Here is an 18750-nt window from a genome sequence, read left to right as displayed (position 1 = left end):
TGTGTTATACATTTTATGCATCCATAGTGAGCACACATAGAATGACCTCACTACAGATGGCCAAGCACTAACAGAGGGGCTGTATTTGGGGCTTCTGTAATTATGATAACTAGATAGCTGACCACAAAGCAATAAGGTGGTAAAGGCACAGAAGTGAGCATGGTAAAATGCACTGGGGTAAATTCTGCCTCTCGACGTCATTATTGAAACAGGCTGGTAGTCCCTTGGTCACTAGCAATAAGTAGTTTAAAATATATCAAGTGATAATGAAAGATAAATTCTAGGTTAACGTGCAGATAGGAGCCACCACCTATCACTTCAGCTGGATTCAGAGATGGACAAAGACACATATTCTGAGGCTGTACATTCACAAAGGCAGAAATTAAAGATGTTCATGTGAAAAATGGAGAACCCTCCAACTTAAACAGCAGTAATTGTTTAAAATAGTCTGAGAAAATGGGAGACAAAATGACCTCCTTGTATGGCCACTACTTATCTGGAATAAGTGGAAACAAAAAGTGGGTAGGGCTTTCACCCCTTCAGAAACTTAGCAAAGATCCAAGATCTCTCTTTAACCATTCACAGATGAGCTGCACTCCAAATATTAACTCTTTCCCAAATACCAAACTGAAATGGATGAAGCTAAAAATTATCTGTGATCATTCATTCAGTCAATTAATATTTACTAGGTGCCAACTTTGGGCCTGGCACCGGATAAGGAATGATGAACAAGACCAGTAGGAATGTTGTAACCACAGAGCTCAGTCTGCCCTCCTGCTCTAGATGGCACCATCAGCATCTGGTCATGGTAAATCGACAGAACAGAGAGAAAACTCTATGAAGTTTACAGATCACCCTCCCATGGAAGGAAGGCCATCAATAATGTTTGTGTTCTCAGGTCAATCCATAAAACTAGAGCGGCCCTGCATTCAGCCACAGTGTGGTTTTTAAGAGGTTTCCGGTTGTATTACCCTAGGCCCGTGGTCGGCAAACCGCAGCTCGTGAGCCACATGCGGCTCTTTGGCCCCTTGACTGTTGGTCTTCCACGAAATACCACGTGCAGGCATGCACGTACAGTACAATTGAAACTTTGTGGCCCATGTGCAGAAGTCGGTATTTTGTGGAAGAGCCGGGATTTTGTGGAAGAGCCACATTCAAGGGGCCAAAGAGCCGCATGTGGCTCGCGAGCAGCGGTTTGCCAAGTCGCAATTTGCCAACCACTGCCCTAGGCCCTTTAACAGTATTAAATTGTACTTTATAATCACAGAAACAGTCAATGCTTGCCTGGCAGGTGTGGCTCAGGGATTGAATGTCGATCTATGAACCAGGAGGTTAGAGGATATTCCAGGGTTGTGAGCTTGATCCCCAGTAGGGGGCATGCAGGGGGCAGCCGATCAATGCTTCTCTCTCATCATTGATGTTTCTCTCTCTCTCCCCCTCTCCCAAATAAGTAAAAATATATATTTTAAAAAAGAAACAGTCAATACTTAAGACTGAAGTGTGCAACGCTGGGGATGGGTAAAAAGCTGTAAATGCCTATGGGTGGGCTGGCCGCCCTTTTCAGTCACACTCTGCCTCCAGGACAGGGAATATGAATGGAGGGCAGAATCTCCCCAGAGTGCTTATGAGGGTGAGAGTTACATTTGGAATAGCTCACCTGCATGTGAGCCAGTGGCCTCTCACATGGAAACAAGACATTGGTTCTGGCCAAGGCTACACACATTTCTTACCTTGAAACTCAGAAATCACAACTGACATATTTCCTAGCTTTTTCAGGAAGTATAATAGTGTTTTTACATATTCTGCCCTTTTTCAGACATATGTTTTTTCAGCAGTAATCGCAGCCCTAATAGCATTTAAAGTATATTAGCTTACATGAATTTTTAATCACCACTTTTTATGCAATTTCATTTTCCCTCATTGCATGAGCCTCATCTACTAGATTCCCCCAAAATTATCAACTCAGCATCTGACTAATAAAACCATAACCTCAATGCAGGTCTGTTTTGTTCAAACTATGGCATGGATAGACATGTAGCTAAAAATAGAAAAAGTAGTTATTCTAAACAAGAATGTGAGTCTCCAAGACAATTTTTTAAAGTATTTAATTTATGTTTAGAAATAAGAGAGTTAAGCATACTGCCTGAAGGAAGTCGTTTAGTGGCTCTCTGACAAGGTTGAGCAAAATTTTTCTTGCAATTCATTAAGAATACCCTTAGGTTACATGTGGAAAATGTAGGTGCCTTAGCAGTAATCACCCCAAATTACCCAAATAAAATACTGTTTCCGTCTTAGTGCCAGAGTCTCTGAATGAACTCAGTCTTCTCTGAACCAAACTCTCCTCCATCCGAGCTACAGAGAATATGCTAACTTTCACAGATCATTCAATCGGTGGTTTTCCTAACACTAAGTCGGGGTAGGGAGGAGTTTTCAAAGCCTTTGCTGAGCTCCCAAAAAGACCTAGACAGATCCTCTCCCTGAAGATCCATGAGCTGGAAAGATCTCAAACTACACTCTCAAGGTGGGAAAGGGATAGAGCCAGAGTCTGCCTTTCTAGGTAAAAAATGGATGCTTGGGGACATCCATTCCAACTGCCTCTAAGGAGAGAAAGCCCCTGATCAGAATGAGGAAAGCAAAATGCTATGGGAGGTGGCCGACATGCAGAGAGCAGAAGCCTGGCCTGGGCCCGGGCACATGGGGACCCAGGAAGGTCTGCGAAGCAGTGGGGGAGTTTGATTTGCAGTACCTCTCCTGCTTCCTGTCACACTCACAACGAGACCTGGTAGCCCATGTGTATCCCAGGGAACAGTGATTCTCCAAGATGCTCAGGCAACAGCAGCATCGGTGTCCCTTGCGAAGTGCTAGAAATGTCCATTCTGGGGCCCACTGCAGACCCGTTAAATCAGAAACTCGCGGGGTGGCCCAGAAACCTGTTTCACAAGCCCTGCAGGAGTTTCTGATGCAAAGTCCAGTTTGTGAGCTACCACCATAGGATTAATTAAAATCACGGTAGTGTAGTTCCTCTTCCAAGACTTAGTTATAATTAGAGAATGGCAGACCTTTCTTCCTCCAAAGGAAATGTCAAGGGTCAGCAGGCCAAAGGGTGTCAGGAGGAGGTTTGAGGGGTTTAAGTCCCAGGTGACCACTACTCCTCCCCTTCACTTTGGGTTTAGGAATCTTGGTGATGGGCACCAACAGAGGGAGAGGAGAAAACTTCAGAAACAGATCTGATCCATGTCAGAGGCCAGGGGACGCTAGGCAACTTCCTGCTACTTAATCATTCCCTTCCAAGTAAACAAGCAACATCAATGGTAGTTGTAATAAGCCATACAGATCAAGAAAACCCACCAGACCTTCTCTCCAAAGCAACTAAGACACCACTAAACCATCTTCACAGCTTTCCCAAGCTCATGGCAATTTATGAGACCACACAAAACTCAACAATAATATATTAGTCAATATACTAGTGTAAGTTTAAACTTCAAAGCAAATGCTCTTAAACCACTAAAACTCTTGCCATCCACAGGAACATTTAAACAAGTTTTCCCCCTAAAATTAATTTTCAGCTCGCTAAATGAGACCAGTGATCTATTCTTGGGCAACATAGACCCTAAATTTTAATCGCGCACTCTGAATTTTCCACTTCACAAAAGAAGTCACTCATTCACAAAGCAATGGTGTACTACTTAATGGCTGTTACTTTGCTTCCCAATGCTGTTCAACTTCCAAAAGATGAGATTCTGAAACAGCAGTCACAGCACCAAAAGCCTACCACAGAAGATCTGGAAGTCAAAATGACCAAGAGAACCTTTCTGCACACAATACACATAATTAGCCTACTTCTACCAAGCCTTGCCTTCCTTTCTGATGCAAAAGGGAAACTTGGGCACTATTTGCCTATATCATTATTAGTCACTTGATACTCAAGAAACCAGTCCCATGTCTTCTGGGACAACTGTCCTCATTGGAAAGTAGGTAGTGCTGAGTAATCAACATTATTTTGCTCTCTCTTGGTTTGTAGAATCCTATCCTTGTTGCTATTTTTTCAGCCTTAAAAACTAGTGATCGTAAATCTAGCTGCTTCCTTCTTTAGTGGTAATTAGCATTAGTCATAAGCCAAAAATGATTCCACATAAGAAGTAAAATAAACACAACCCTTCTTACCTTTCATGCCAAACTTGGAATGTCTTGCCAACTTCAGCAGAAACAGCATTACCAGCAGACAAAATCCCACTACAGATGCAATTACCACCACAGCATACACCTAGAGACAGGAAGGGAGGACAGTTATGGCCTTGCTAATTAGTTTCCAATATCCAGATGATGATGATGATGACAATTAATATTCATACAATGCTTACCACTTGCTCTTCTAAGAACTGTATGTATATCAATTCACTTAATTCTCAACAACCCTACAATGGTGTATGTATTATTATTTCTACTTTTCAAATGAGAAAACAAGTTAAAAGTTATAAAATGCATATCTAATTGAAATTATGTAGAGATATAGATATACAACAGATATATGCACAGATATATGTAATATATCTATACTGAAATATAATATTAGATATATCTCTATCTCTTCCCATCTACCTACCTATCTACCTACCTGGAGAATAGAAGAATGAAACGAATAAAAAAAATACTGATAATATTTGAAGTTGGTGAAAGATATAATGAGATTCATTTTACTGTTCTTTCAACTGTTATGCATATTTAAAAATGTTTATAATAAAAATATGTTTTAAGTTGGCTGTTGTTGCTCTTAGAAGTCAGGGTCCTCTGGAGCACTGAGTGAGCCTGGAAAAGAGCAATATGGCACTTGTGGGTGAGTTAACTTGTGAAAGCTCATTAGGTTGTAGACTTACGATGTGTACACTTCTCTATATGTATGATAGAGATCAATTCAAAGGTGTTTTTTAATTTAAAAATGTAATTGCAAGATGTGGATTCTATAAGTTGAGAGAGTAAATGCAGAGAGTAAATTCTATGTGAATCCTGTCTCACCCCTGAGCTGGAGATCACAGAGGCACAAGTGCATGATGCTAACAAAATGCACAGTACCATTTTAGAAACAAAGATGGATGCAGGGTTATGTATCTCCTTCCATTCCTACTGCTCACCCCAAGGCCCTGCTGCCAAGAAAAGTTTGATTCTCTAAACCAGGATTGGCAAATATTTGTTGTCAAGGCAACTGATTTCATTGCTGCTGCAAGATCTTAGGCTAAGGCAGTGGTTCTCAAACAGGGAGAATGTTGCACCCCTGGGACATTTGGAAAATTGGGGCTGTTACAACTATGGGAAAGCATCTAGTGAGTTGAGGCCAGGGATGCTGCAAAAACATCCTAAGTACCTAGAACATCTCACCACCACAACAATGATTTAGTCATCGACAATAACAATGTCAATAGTGCCAATGTTGAGAAACTCTGCTCTACTGCTCTCTTCACCTCTGCCGTAGTAAATGCTAACTTCCCAAAAGGTGGCTGCTTGTCAGACTATTCTTGCAATCAGGATGAGGCTGCAAGAACTTCCTGCCAATACATGTACTGAAGCAAGAATTAAACCTTTGTTGCTTCAAGCCACTAAGATTTGGGAATTCTTGTTACTGCAGCATAGCTTATCCTAACTGATACATCCTCACAGTGAGAAGATTAAGAATATGGGTTTTTCCTGAGTTTAAAACTTATATTTACCATTTATTAGTTTTATGACTTCAAAATTACTTAACCTTTCAGAATCTCATGATCTTCATGTGTAAAGAGGGAATATAATAATTCCACTTTGCAAGCTGTAAATCCTCAGTGAGTTAGTGCAGATAATGGACTTGGAACAGTATCTATCTACAATAGATACTAAATGAATGTCAGCTATCATTTTTTATTGAGTTTATTGGGTGACATTGGTTAACTAAACCATATAGATTTCAAGTGTACAACTCAACAAAACATCATCGCCACACTGCATCATGCACCCATCATCCAAAGTAAAGTCTCTCTCCGTCCCCATTTATCTATCCCCCTTTGCCTTCTTTTACCTACCCCCTGCCCCTTTCCCGCTAGTTATCACCATGTCTGTGCCCCTGTGGCTTATACATAGTTGTTGTTGTTTTTGCTTAATCCCTTCACCTTTTTTTTTCACCCAGCTTCTTATGTCAGCTACCATGATGATCATAATAATGATAAAATAGATTTAGGAAAAATTTAATAAGCAGGCCAAGATCACACCTTTGAAGCTTGGGATTTGAACGAAAGTCTGCCCAAGTATAAACCCTATGATTTATCCACTATATTGCCACTCCTAAGCATGTGGCTGGAAGTGAAGACGGGATAATAAAAACACATGGCTAGACCTCCATAGCACCTTCTCTGATGTCAGATGGGGACAGCATTAAATAAGTCACAAAGCACAGAAAAAAGCACATGCCAAGCACTTGGCAAAGGTGTGATAATTCTCTTCTCTGGTACTTGAGCTGTGAGTGGCTCTCTCACAAAAAGCTTTTGCAAATGTCTAAATATACACTAAACTCTCTCTACAGTCTATATACAAACAACATGGTAATGATTCCTAAAAAGCTAGTTTTGGATCAACTTGTTCTAACCAAGATCATTTCCCTCGATTTGCCTAATTAGTTTGGATGTGGTTATTTGTTTGTTTTTAATCTTTATTTCTAACATTTTCATGGGAAAGAGATCATAGTATTTTAGCTCTAGGTTTCTCTACCCTATTACTATGTCCAGACTTCTGTGGGTAGAAGGAGAATACCTAAAGAAACAAATTCAAACTATTTTACCCATAAGGAACCTGGGATGAAGAAAGGTTGGAGGGCTAGCCCTGAGTCCCAGGACCTCTCTGAAGTCCCACAGTAGTCTCTTATCACTTTGGAAAGTACTTGAATGGCATTCAGGAGATCTGAATCTTTATGTTTGCAGAACACTTTGACTCTACCAGCTGTAAGAACTAGATCAGAGCCTTTACTTCCCCAAGCCTCCATTTCCTCATTTGTCCATGCAAATAAGAATACCTGCACTGCCTTCTCTGCATTATTAAAGAACACTTAATTCAACCTGCAGAGAAGGGGTTTTACACCTGAAAAGTAGTTAATGGTCTGCCAACAAATATTTAGACCTATTAAAGCAGCTTTAAATGTAAAGAATCCTTTAATAAACAAAGATTCTCTTGAAAATGAGAAGAATCATTTCCTCAAAAATGGTTTGATAAAAACAGCCTGAAAATGTACTGTGATTGTGTTAGGGTGAGTATGGTCTTTATATGGGGACAAATAGGGGTGAGTTGGTTTGTTTGGGTGGTTGGGTTGGATGGTTGGTTGGTGTTTTGTGGTTTGGTTGGTTGGCTGGCTGGTTGGTTCATTTTTATCTGAGGATATCTCATAGCATAAAACAAGGAGTTGCCCTCCTCTGGAAACCCAGCAAGTTTCATGGGAGCACTTGGAACAGAAAGGTGAGTGTTTGGGGCTGTCTTCCAAGTGCTCTGACAACTTTAACTTTTGCATCAGGTAGTGGCTCTGAAACTTTTCTTCTAATTGAATAATCTCCCCCTCTCCCTCTCACTCCCCCCCACCCCGTGATCATGGACAATATATATATAAAATATCTGATCCACACATAATTTTTAAATTTTCTTTTAAATTATAAAAATATGGTCTTATACCCCTCAGATATATTTCCAGGGGCCTCAGGTAGAGTCATAAATGTAGAGACTTAACACAGATTATTTTAACTGATCTTGCCTTCCAGTGGCCCTCCTGTAGACAGTTCAAACATCACTGAGATATGCCAGTGAGGAGCTTAAATTTATCATTTGGATTCAAAAGAGAAAACTGCAGTTAAAATCATTTTTAGTAACTGGAATACCTACACACCTGTGGGCTTAACACATACTCTCAAATTCCTATGGACACAAACAATTCTCTCAAATCAAAAACATTAAGTGGTTGGGAGCTAGAATAAAAACTGAAATGACTGCACAAGGCAGAAGTTGAAAGCATTCTACAGTTGACTGATCACAGCATTTGTCCTGCTGTTTCAATGTAATGCATAGAGTCATCAGTGGAAATGTGTGTGTGTGTGTGTGTGCGCGTGTGTCTCCATAGACTGGGTGTGCATATTTTGAGCCTCCCATTCTCTCTGCCATAGCCCTGGTTTAAATGCACATCACACTATCTTTGTATTACTGTACCAGGCCCCTAACTTATCACCCCACTTCCAATCTCTCTGATTGGCAACCCAGTCTATCGTATTCACATGAAACTAATCAGCCTAATTTTCATTGAGTACCTTCTTGGTACCAGGAATTATTCTAGTGACTAGGGATACAGCTATGAAAAATACTGACCATGTTGCCTACTGAGAATCTTACTAAAGAATCTAGTGAAAGGGAAAAGACATAAACAAGCAAACAAATAAGCAAGCAAGGTAATTACAGACAATAATAACTATATAGGGAAATGGCTGCCTGCTGGCCACCCTAGATAAAGCCATGTGGTGACTTTCAGGAAATGCATGCTTTATAGAGGGGACAGCAAATGTTAAGGCTGTGAGACAAGAGCAAACCTGGAGCATGCAAGAGATTATTTTTAAAAGACAGGTGGTGCCCAGCTGGTGTTGCTCAGTGGTTGAGCATCCACCCATGAACCAGGAGGTCACGGTTCAATTCCTGGTCAGGGCATATGCCTGGGTTGAGGGCTAGATCCCCAGTGTGGAGTGTGCAGAAGGTAGCTGATCAATGATACTCTCTCATCATTGATGTTTCTATATCTCTCTCTTTCTCCCTCTCTGAAATCCATAAAAAAAAATTTTAAAGGCAGGTGGTAAGCAGTGAGGAGATGTGGGAGATGAAGTCAGAAAGACAGAGACCAGCAAGGTATGTAGAGGCCATGTTAGCCACTGTGAGGATTTGGGCTTTTATAACGTAAGTTTTTTACAGTGTATTGGGAAGACTCTGAGAATGAGTGACCTTTGTGCTTTTCAAAGGTCACTCAGCTTGCTGTGTGGAGACAGGAAGATGACAAGAGTGGGAGAGTGGGGAAGGTAAAAGGCATGGCAGTCACCTAGGAATGAGCAGTGGTGGCAAACTCTCTCTGGAAAGGACCAAACAGTAAACACTTCCAGCTTTGCAGGCCTACAACTACACCTGGCATTCTAACACAGCACAAAAGTGGCCACAGACAATCTGCAAATAACATGACTACTTTCCAAGCAAATTTTATTTATGAACAGATATTTGAATTTCATAAAATTTTCATGTTACAAATCATCCTTTTGATTTTTTTCAGACCACTTAAAAATATAGAAACTATTCTTAGCCTGCAGACCTCACAGAAACAGGTCCTGAGCCAGAAGCTGGCCCGCAGGCCTAAGTTTACCACCCCTTCCCCCGAGTTAGCCTGCAGCTGTGGCAGTGGACATGGGGAGATATTTGGAGTTTATAAGGATACAGGATTCACAGGACGTGCAACTGGGTTCACACAACAAGTGAAGAAAAGGGGAAAATGGAGGAGATTAGCTGGGTTTTTACCTGAGCAGCTGACAGATCACCCCGGCCCAGAACCCTGAAGCCCTGTGATCTTGGGACTCTCACAAGCCCCTTTCGCTGCCTCACTGTGCAATAAATCTAACCACCTGGCACTGTGTTTCAAATCCTCATCACCTGGCACAGCCAACTTCTCCAACCTTGCCTCCAACTGCCACCCTTCACCTGCCTTACTTTCCAATCACCACTGTTTTCCAGTCTGCAGGCTCCTGTTCACACCCCCAAATCCCTTCCCTTCTGTTCCTCTATGTCCAAATCCCAGGCATCCTGCACCGGCCATGGAGAATGCCACCTGTCCTCAAAGACTCCTGGCTCTCCCAGAAGGAAGGAACAGAGTGCCAGCCCCTCTACTTCTATTTCTCGCACCACATAGCTCCACCTCTATTTGTGTGAGGTGCTAGGATTCACATCTCAGGCCACTGCCTAAGCTTTAAGCTCAAAAAAAAAAAAAAAAAGGACCACATATATATCCTTACATGTGGTACGCACTGAAACATTTATTAAAATATTTAAGATCAGTGTGGAGGTGTGGAAGGCAGAAATAATTATATATGTGCCTGTACAAGAAAGCTGCTTTCTTGCTCTTCTAATAATAACTTTTTAAAGGACAGATATTTAAAACAGGAACCACTAGCAATAATTCAGGGGCTACCTTTACCACTTCTCTTAAACCTTGCTATTAAACCCTCTAAACGTCAATGCCCTGTTTACATGTGAACAATAAAAAAGGTCTTGTTGAAAGGCTTGCCTTGAAGCAACTCCAAAAGTCTTCTTTTATTTGATGTATTTCATGTTAGACAAACATTTTTAAAACATTCAGAATAAAGACAATATGCTAGCTACCTCCAACAGTAAGCATCCAACACACTCAGAACCAGCCTAGGAAACAACTGTCCAGCCCACTCACCGAGAGGTGCTCCCGCCCGGCTTTGTCAGCAACATCTGTGGAAGGAATCTCATTGCTTCTGTTCGTGGTGTCCCCGATGTCATTCGCTGCAGTCCCATAATCTTAAATTGGAGAAAAGGGAAAGAGACAGAATAGTGAAGTTGTCATTAAGCTATCAACAAACACGAAGCCACAGTATGACCCAAAACAAAACCAGACAGATCAAAAGATTCCAAACCACTGACAGCCTGGCTGGGGAGGAACAGGACCTGGCTACTGGTTAAATCCATTGCAACACTGGGACTGCGCACCGCCAACTTCATACTCAACCCAGATCTCTGCGCCCTTGTTTGGGGTGTTTCTTCGCACATAAATATATACTGATTAAGCACTTTTCTGATTAAGCACTTGACATAAATACGAAAAAGAATCAATTATCTATGAGTCACAGATTTGTAGACCTGGAAGAGTCTTTAAAGACCAAGTCTAACCGTCAGTTTTGCAAATGAAAAATGTTCATTGACTAGTCTAAGGTCAACTGGCAAGAAGGTAACAGAACCTAGACCTGAATAAGACTGGAAATCAGCAGCACTGATTCTAAGGCAGATGCATCCTATTTGGGTAAGAAGCAGCCACTAGAGATGAAATATGAAATCAAACTGATAGGGAACTTGGGCACACACATGAACTTTTTTGAAGTGTTATGAATCATTAATATTTCTGTTTCAGAATTAATAGACAGGGAGCTGTGCCAACACAATCTTTAGAATTGTAAGGATGCATTATCACATCAACATGTCTCAAATGTGGTTGCCATCTTCTGAATCAATTTTAGAAAATTAATGACTGATTTTTTTGTGTGTGAGCCAAAGTTTTATTAGCAATATTGCATATAAAAGTCAGAAAATTTTGTAAACATAATGCAGACAATGTTCTGTATAAATATTTTGTATTTTTTTTTTCTAAGTGGATATGGTGCCTTCAATTTGCATCCTGAATAAACAACCTCATTAAGTCAGCCCCAGCTAAACTCTCTTGGTAGAATTTCTATGCAAGCCTTGGGGTAACCAATTTAAATTATATTTTTATTAGTAGTGTTCCTTTGAATTTGAATGAAAGTAACAGAAAAAGCATCTATTTTCTATCTGCCTGCTGTTTTGTTTTTGACTGCAAAACTATATCCTCACCATTTCCATTTTGAATGTACTAAAATTCAATTTCAAACACTAAGAGATATCATTTACTTGCTTATTTTTACCTCTTCATATCATACCCAGCCACTCATGGCAAAACTAAATCATTAAAATATCTATAGTTTAATATCATGACATTTTGACCCAAAGACAAAGTGCTATCTGAGGCCAATGGAAAGATGACATTAAGTCTTGAAATTACTGGAAAGGAGTCCAAAGCATAATTTTAAAATGTTAAATCACAATGAAAACGTATTTCTCTGTGATACAATTTGAGATACTCTTCCTTTAAACCATATCAAGATAAATAAAAACAAAAATAAATCACATGCACAAAATCATCCAAACCAGAGCATGAAGGAATTGTAGCTTAACATGTATAAAGCAAGTAAAGAAAATATAATCTCCTAGTTAAGATTAGCTTACAGAATCATGTCTAAAAAAAAAAGTCAGTGTGTATATAAAAATAAAAAATTAAAGAAAAATATTTTATAAAATAAATGTATAAATAATATTTTAATCAGTCTAACTTTGACTCAATCTCAAACTTCAAGCCAAGTCTTAAAATTTAGCCTGCACTTCCCCAAACAGAGGCCTCCTGGTCATGAAGGTGGTTTGAAAATCTGTGAAAGATGGATTTTCATACCTAGCAAAACTTCCTTGGCATTTGACTAAAATGGCAAAGTACAGATGAGATGTTTGGTTAAAAGTTAATATAGTGTACCTTTAGGTTTCCCACTCCCACATTCCTAAAAGAACCCCATTTTATTCAAGGGATTCAAGCACATCCTCCAGGGAAACTAATCTAAACTCCAGGGGTGGTTCAGTCAAGGGGTAATCCATCCTGCTTATCAGTCAGGGAGGCAAAAATGGTTCATGATCCAACTGGGTCTTAAATCCAATACAAGGAGGATCAGATGGAGGTTTCTGGGAAAATTACCTTCCTTCTGGAACCCTTTCAGAAACTCTCCCTTTTCTCAGATCAGTGTGAACAACCACAGCCCCTTTGTTGGCCTCAGCTAATAATGCACTAGAGTGGATGGGGTGGGGGTGGGGGGGGGTGGAGGGGCATTGGGGAAGGCAGAACAATGGGCAGAGGAGGGGTAGAGATGAAAAATACTTGGGTCCCTGATGACATGATTAAGCTGCTGGTTTAATCCACCCTAAAACATGCCCTACTTCCTTATTATATAAGAAATGCAATTTTGAATTGGGTTTACTGTCATAACTAGAAACCGATTCACCGCCGTTTTCTTGGTAGCCATGGCTTTTAAACAGGCAATTAGTTCCCAATTATGGAAACAAATTGTTGCAGCAGAATGGATTTACTACTTCCAAGAATAGAGCAAGAGAGAGAAAATGCTATTTACAGGCACTGTAAATATCAAGGGAAAATGGTCATCAATATTGAATGATTTTGCCGGGCCGGAACGGCTCATTTGGTTTAGTGTCATCCTGTGCACCAAAGGGTTGTCGGTTCGATTCCTGGTCAAGGCACATGCCTGGGTTGCAGGTTTAATCCTACACATACAAGAGGCAATGATAATGTTTCACTCTCTCTCTCCCCCTCTCTCTCTCCCTTCCTCTCTCTAAGCATATCCTTGGGTGAGGATAAATATATAGAGAGAGAACAATTTTATTAGAAGTATTATTTTGGCCTATGTATTACCTGAAATGTACATTTAACTGCACTTAAAGGTTTTCTGTTAGCTGATTTATTTCATGCTAGATAAACATTTTGAAAAAATACAAAATAAAGACAATGTGATAGCTACCTTCATAAATTACGTCGGGATAATTTGGGTCTGCACCTAAAAAAAAAAAAACAAAGCAAAGAATTGTAAGTATGTATTCAGAGTTTAAAAAATACTAACTTATTCCCACTAAAACGAGTCAAATATTTATTGAAGATTTTATGACTGAATAAATTGTTTTATTGGACAGGTAAATAAAATCTGAAATTCTGTTTACTTTATGTTAACTCTGCTCCCCTCTCAGGCCCACAACCTCCACCCCTCTAAAAAAGAAAACAAAAATCAAGAGAAATCACAAATCACTTTAGCTGGAAAAACTTCAGCAATTAATTATTTAAGACCATTTTTTTTTACTGTTTCTATTATATAGTTGGCTATTTTAATTGCAATTTGTATTCCAAAGACAGACCATTTCTGTACCACTGTTGTGATTCTAGGTTGATTTGGGGGTTCCTTTCAAACTATGCCTTTGGCAGGTCCATATGCATTTGTGAATACATTATTAATCGGCCTATATAACAATATCTAAAGCAATTTGAACAAAAGTGCTTTGTTCACTGCTTGGTCTTCAGGAGGTTGCCACGGCTGAATAAGCCCTTCCCTCTTTTTATTGTTTTTGCCCTGACACAACACACACACACACAAAAATAAATAAATAAATGTACTTTCTCTATTGAAATAGTTTATGTATGAGATTATAAATTAATATGTAAAGAGAAGTGCAAAAGTATACCCATTTAATTTTTTGAATGACTGTATTCACTGAGATGATCAGAATATTGTCTTAAAATATTCCTATGAGAATTTTGCAAAAACATTTTGTAAAAGTCACTGTCAATAAGAACTGGTGGCAAAAATATTTCCTACTTTCCATTCAGAACTTACTGGGCTTCTAGATGAAAGCCTACTTGGAAATAAACTTATACTTTGATATAACATTTAAGTGATTATTAAATGAATTTCCAAAGCTACTTCCTATGCTTTTAGTCTTCACTTATCATGTGAAAAAGTAAAACTTGTAAATCATAAAGCTTACTTAGTTCTCACATCTCTTTTGAAGCTTTAGCAGAAAAATATTATTTAAAATAAAGTGAAATGAGCCAATTTTCTGTTCATGTACTCCCTAGTGAATAATTAAGGTTAGCCTAAATGAAGAAACAAATAAAAGTGGCCCTGTTTAAATTAAATTTTTTAACACAGTTCAACTAGAAGAGCATCCATTTTAGCAAGAGAAAAATTAAGTAGATGATTGTGCACTTTGATTCAGGGATGTTATGTACTGCCGTGCAGTCCACACTTTGTACAACTCTAGGGGGCACTATTCGGCCTCGTCTATGTGAAAGGCACCGTCTGAAATTACGCAGTGCACACCTGTGCAGGATTTGAGATGGCCCTGTGTCAATTCATGCAAAATTATTGATTCCAGGAATTTTCAGTGGTATTTTGAGTTTTATTATCCCAAATACCATTTTTAAGTTTTGAGTTGCAATATGTCCATATGTACTGTCAGAATTATTTGTACCTGATGTGGCATTCCGGAGAAGGGTCTTGAAACTACCCTGCACTTTGAGAGATAATTCAGTGAATAAAGCAACAGGCAATCCCAGCGGCAGCCCTGGCAACTTCATTCGCCAGGCACACACCCATCTGCTAAAGTCCTTTCCCTTTGCAAACTTCATGGACCAAATGGTGCCCCCTCACTGTGAGAATTTCCTACTCCTGCTGAAGGAAAGGTCCTAGAACCCCAAGTCAGCAAATCATTCTTTGAACTTCTCAGTAATCTATTACTTTAAAGAATCCCACTCTGGTCCCCTACTCCTTGAACAGGGTATATTGAATCTGCAAGGGGACCTGCCCACCGTAGTCCACTCTTCACTTCTAGACCTCACTCCAGGTGCCCACAACCTAGAACTCCCTCCGCACAGGCCCCAAACACACGGGTGGCCACACCATTAGTATGAGCACCCTGTGACCCAAGACCCAAGGGAGGGGTGAGGACTGAGCCAAGATAGATGGGCTGGGGTGTCCACATGCTCACTCACTACATCTCATATATGTCTTCTGAATAGTTGGAGGCACGGGACAGGAGCCCTGGACAGGGACCACCTCTCCCAAAACCACTATGTTCTAGCACGGAACTCTGAGAGTCTGACAAGCCGATCCTCAAACCCAGCCTTCCAGATCATTACAAGCATGTTTGGAGGAGGATAGCACCTATTTTACTTAACAACTCATTAATTTGATTTATATTTTTAAGTATTTGGATATAAATATGAGAACCTCCTTTTGTACTAGGGTGACCCACCATCCCAGATTGCCAGAGGCCAAGGGGATTCCTGAGACATTGGACTCTAAGTTTTAAAACTGGGATGGTTCCAGGCAAATCCTTGCAGTTTGTACAGGAATGAGGGCTTTCCCTGGGCATAGGGCTCCTAGTGCTAAAACTGGGACTACTGGTCACCTGACCTGCTCTCATGCCCTCAGAGACCCCCCACCCAGTCACCACCCACTTTTACAGGTATAATTCCATAAGAAAGTCAAAAGACATCATGAGGATTTGAAGCAGATTTATCTAAGCCGCACATTGGCAGGGCCTCAGGGGAAATGACTGACAGGTGCCATCAGCCTCATCACAGAAAGGGAGCACCCAGACACATTCCTCACACAAAGCTCCCGGGAAATCCAAAACATCGAATCAATCCAATGGAGCAAACGTCAGGTTACAGAAAAGTGGGATTTGGGGGTGGGATCAAAAGTACACAAGTTAGCCTACAACCTGTAGCACAGGCTCTTGTCCAGGCTTCTGACGCCTATCTCTGCGTGCCTTTCCTACCAAGTTTAACCGCAAAGCCATCGGGCGATGTCTAAAATTTCTAGAAAGCACATTTTTCTGACTTCATCATCCTAGATGTATGAGATGTACTGTCACTTTCCTTTTGTCCTCAGGAATAGCCAAATTTAGTGCAAGATTATGAAACTCACGGAGAGACAACGTGGGAGGAACAATGATGGGGTTTTTTTTTGTTGCTTTATTTTCCCTCCGTAGCATACTGTACTATGTCTGATGAGGACCTACTTGTCACAATAAAGAAATGCCTCTCCAGGTACAAAGGTTTGGGAGGCCTGGCACATGGAGGGTGCCCAGACCTAGCATTTATGCAGAAGAAGGGTCACATTACTCCAGCTGACCCCAGCTCATCAAGCATAGGATTTTGCTTCTGGCAATTGCTTAGTCAAGCGAACCTCCCAGGATGTTTACATTCCCATAGCGAGGTGGTTATTAACATCACTTTAAATGCAGACACAGGAAAAAATCACCACTTTCCTCTTTGACCTCTGGCAATGGTCAAATTCTGAAAATATCCTGCCATTTTTAAGTCTAATTTCTACCTGGTTTCTTTTATTTAGTTTAAATATGTCCATCATATGTTGTTATATGCTAACAACAGAAACCCCTGTTGGTGATATTCAGGACTAAAAGGTGACTGAGGTAAGGCAATGACTAGCTCCGAGGGGAAAAGCCAGCAGAAAGAGAATGAATGAAAGATGAATGAGCAACATAGGACTTGAGTTATGTACCTGCAGTGGGGATTTGAGAAGGGTTAGGCTTCCTTGAATCCTATCCTAGTAGCTCTCATTGCATAACAAATCTCAAATCTAGGCAGCAGGGGGTGGCATCAAGCCGGAAAGCTTCTTGTTGGGAATCTCTGGAATAGAATATGGGAATCTAGAAACTCCATTCCATCCCACTGGCATTCCAAACAAGCCGCAGACCACATTCTCCCTCCACAGCTCACCCACAGGCAGAAGCTACAACTGTTTTCCAACCCAAAGAATATGCGTGCCAAGCAGGAATGTTTGCCTGTCTGATGTTCAAGTTCTACTTTCTGGAGGATTTTTTGAGTGTCTCCAGGTGCGATGCTCATTTGTACTTAGGTTCTTACCTAAGGCATGTTGCCTAGAACTACAGGAGGAAGACTAACAGGGCCCGAGTTCCGCCTGAAGCACTCCTGGGAATAGAACAATGGAGACTGTATCACAGTCGCACATGCACTCCCAACAAGCTCGGTATCAAACCTGCAATGTCTGCACCCTCAAGAGAGGACCTGCGGGGCATTTAGGCCTCTAAACATGGTCCACAAAATCACCCTCCCACCCCCACCCCCCAAATAATATCAAACCAGAGCACCTCATCATCCTCATAATTAGATGCTAAATGACTTAAATGAGGATTTTTTGATTTCCATCTTCTAATCTCAGTTATTGCTCATGAGTAAATCTTATAACTTTATGTAAATCTTCATGAGTAAATCTTTATGACTTTTAACTGTAAGACTGTACAGTTAAAGGGGAAAAAAACACATTTGTAGGAATAAAGAAATTTGTGGGAAGATAGGTAGCCTGACAGTAGGGTTCCCGTTCCATTCTGTTGCAAAGATAAAAATAATGGTGGAGGCCAGAAAACACATCTGTTTCTCTCCTTTAAGCTTTTAGTCTCTCTCTAATGCCCTAAAAAAAAAAAAAATAAAAGAGAAAGAAAAAGAAAAGACTTTTCTTTAAATTCTATTTTGAGATTCTCTTTAGTGTGATCTTGAAAAGTATTTCAAAGAATTCCATATGATAAAGCCATAGCAAAAGGCCTGGTCTTTTCAAACGAACTGGCCTTTGTCAACAGTGTTTTCTAGCTCATAGTGGTTCGCCTTTTGATTCCAGATCCCTCTCCTCTTCCCTTTCTGAATGGCAGGCTGAACTCAGGGCCCGAAAACATTGGGGGTTCAGATGTCTGGGTTTCATTTCTGGCTGAGCCATGAATGTAGGCAGCATGGGGAGCGAGTCTGCTCACTTTTCCTGTACAAAGGAGTCTTCCCCATGACGGGAGCGGATAATAGCATTGGCTCTGGCAAGTCCTTGGGAGTTTCGGGAAGCATAATTAATTAACATTAGTACTCTTGAGACATAAAGAGCTATTTAAGTATAAATCTTAATTATCATGATTAGTATGGGTTTATGGCCGAATCAGACTTCACAGTTATTTAAGGCAGAAAGGCAGGTAGAACTTTCCTTTCACTCCCAGGACAAGAAATGGGAACTGACAAATGGGCTGAGGGGCAAGTGACAGGGAGGAAAGGGTTATTTTCTCAATGCTATACATTTGGAGGAATTTCCTTTCTCTACATTCTTTGGCCTCAGTACACCAGATCTAAATCTGCCAGTTTGAGGGTAATTCTAAGTGCTCTAGTTCATCCAGACGTCATGAATCTCTTGATAAAACAGCACGAAGAAGAAGCTGTGGGGAAAACTCTTCCAGTATTTATAGTTTGTTCCTGATGCGAATTTTGCATAGGAAACAACAGCTCCC

General features: G+C 40.5%; 1 protein-coding gene across 6 annotated transcripts in view; it reads right to left on the bottom strand.

Moving 5' to 3' along the window:
- The window catches only part of NTRK2 (neurotrophic receptor tyrosine kinase 2), a 311333-nt gene that overhangs the window by 234697 nt on the left and 57886 nt on the right, over positions 1 to 18750 (bottom strand). For all 6 annotated transcript variants that reach the window (XM_081103079.1, XM_081103075.1, XM_081103076.1 and 3 more), the window contains 3 exons: positions 13413 to 13448; positions 10466 to 10566; positions 4165 to 4264 (listed from right to left, as the gene is read on the bottom strand). In XM_081103079.1, coding sequence (XP_080959205.1) covers positions 4165 to 4264; positions 10466 to 10566; positions 13413 to 13448 — 237 coding nt within the window. The remainder of the gene's footprint in view (positions 1 to 4164; positions 4265 to 10465; positions 10567 to 13412; positions 13449 to 18750) is intronic.

Source organism: Myotis nattereri (assembly GCF_964212035.1).
Source record: "Myotis nattereri genome assembly, chromosome: 12".
Classification (NCBI taxonomy): Eukaryota; Metazoa; Chordata; class Mammalia; order Chiroptera; family Vespertilionidae; genus Myotis; species Myotis nattereri.
The sequence above is the reverse complement of the archived record's forward strand: the minus strand, read 5'-3'. Positions and strand labels throughout refer to the sequence as shown.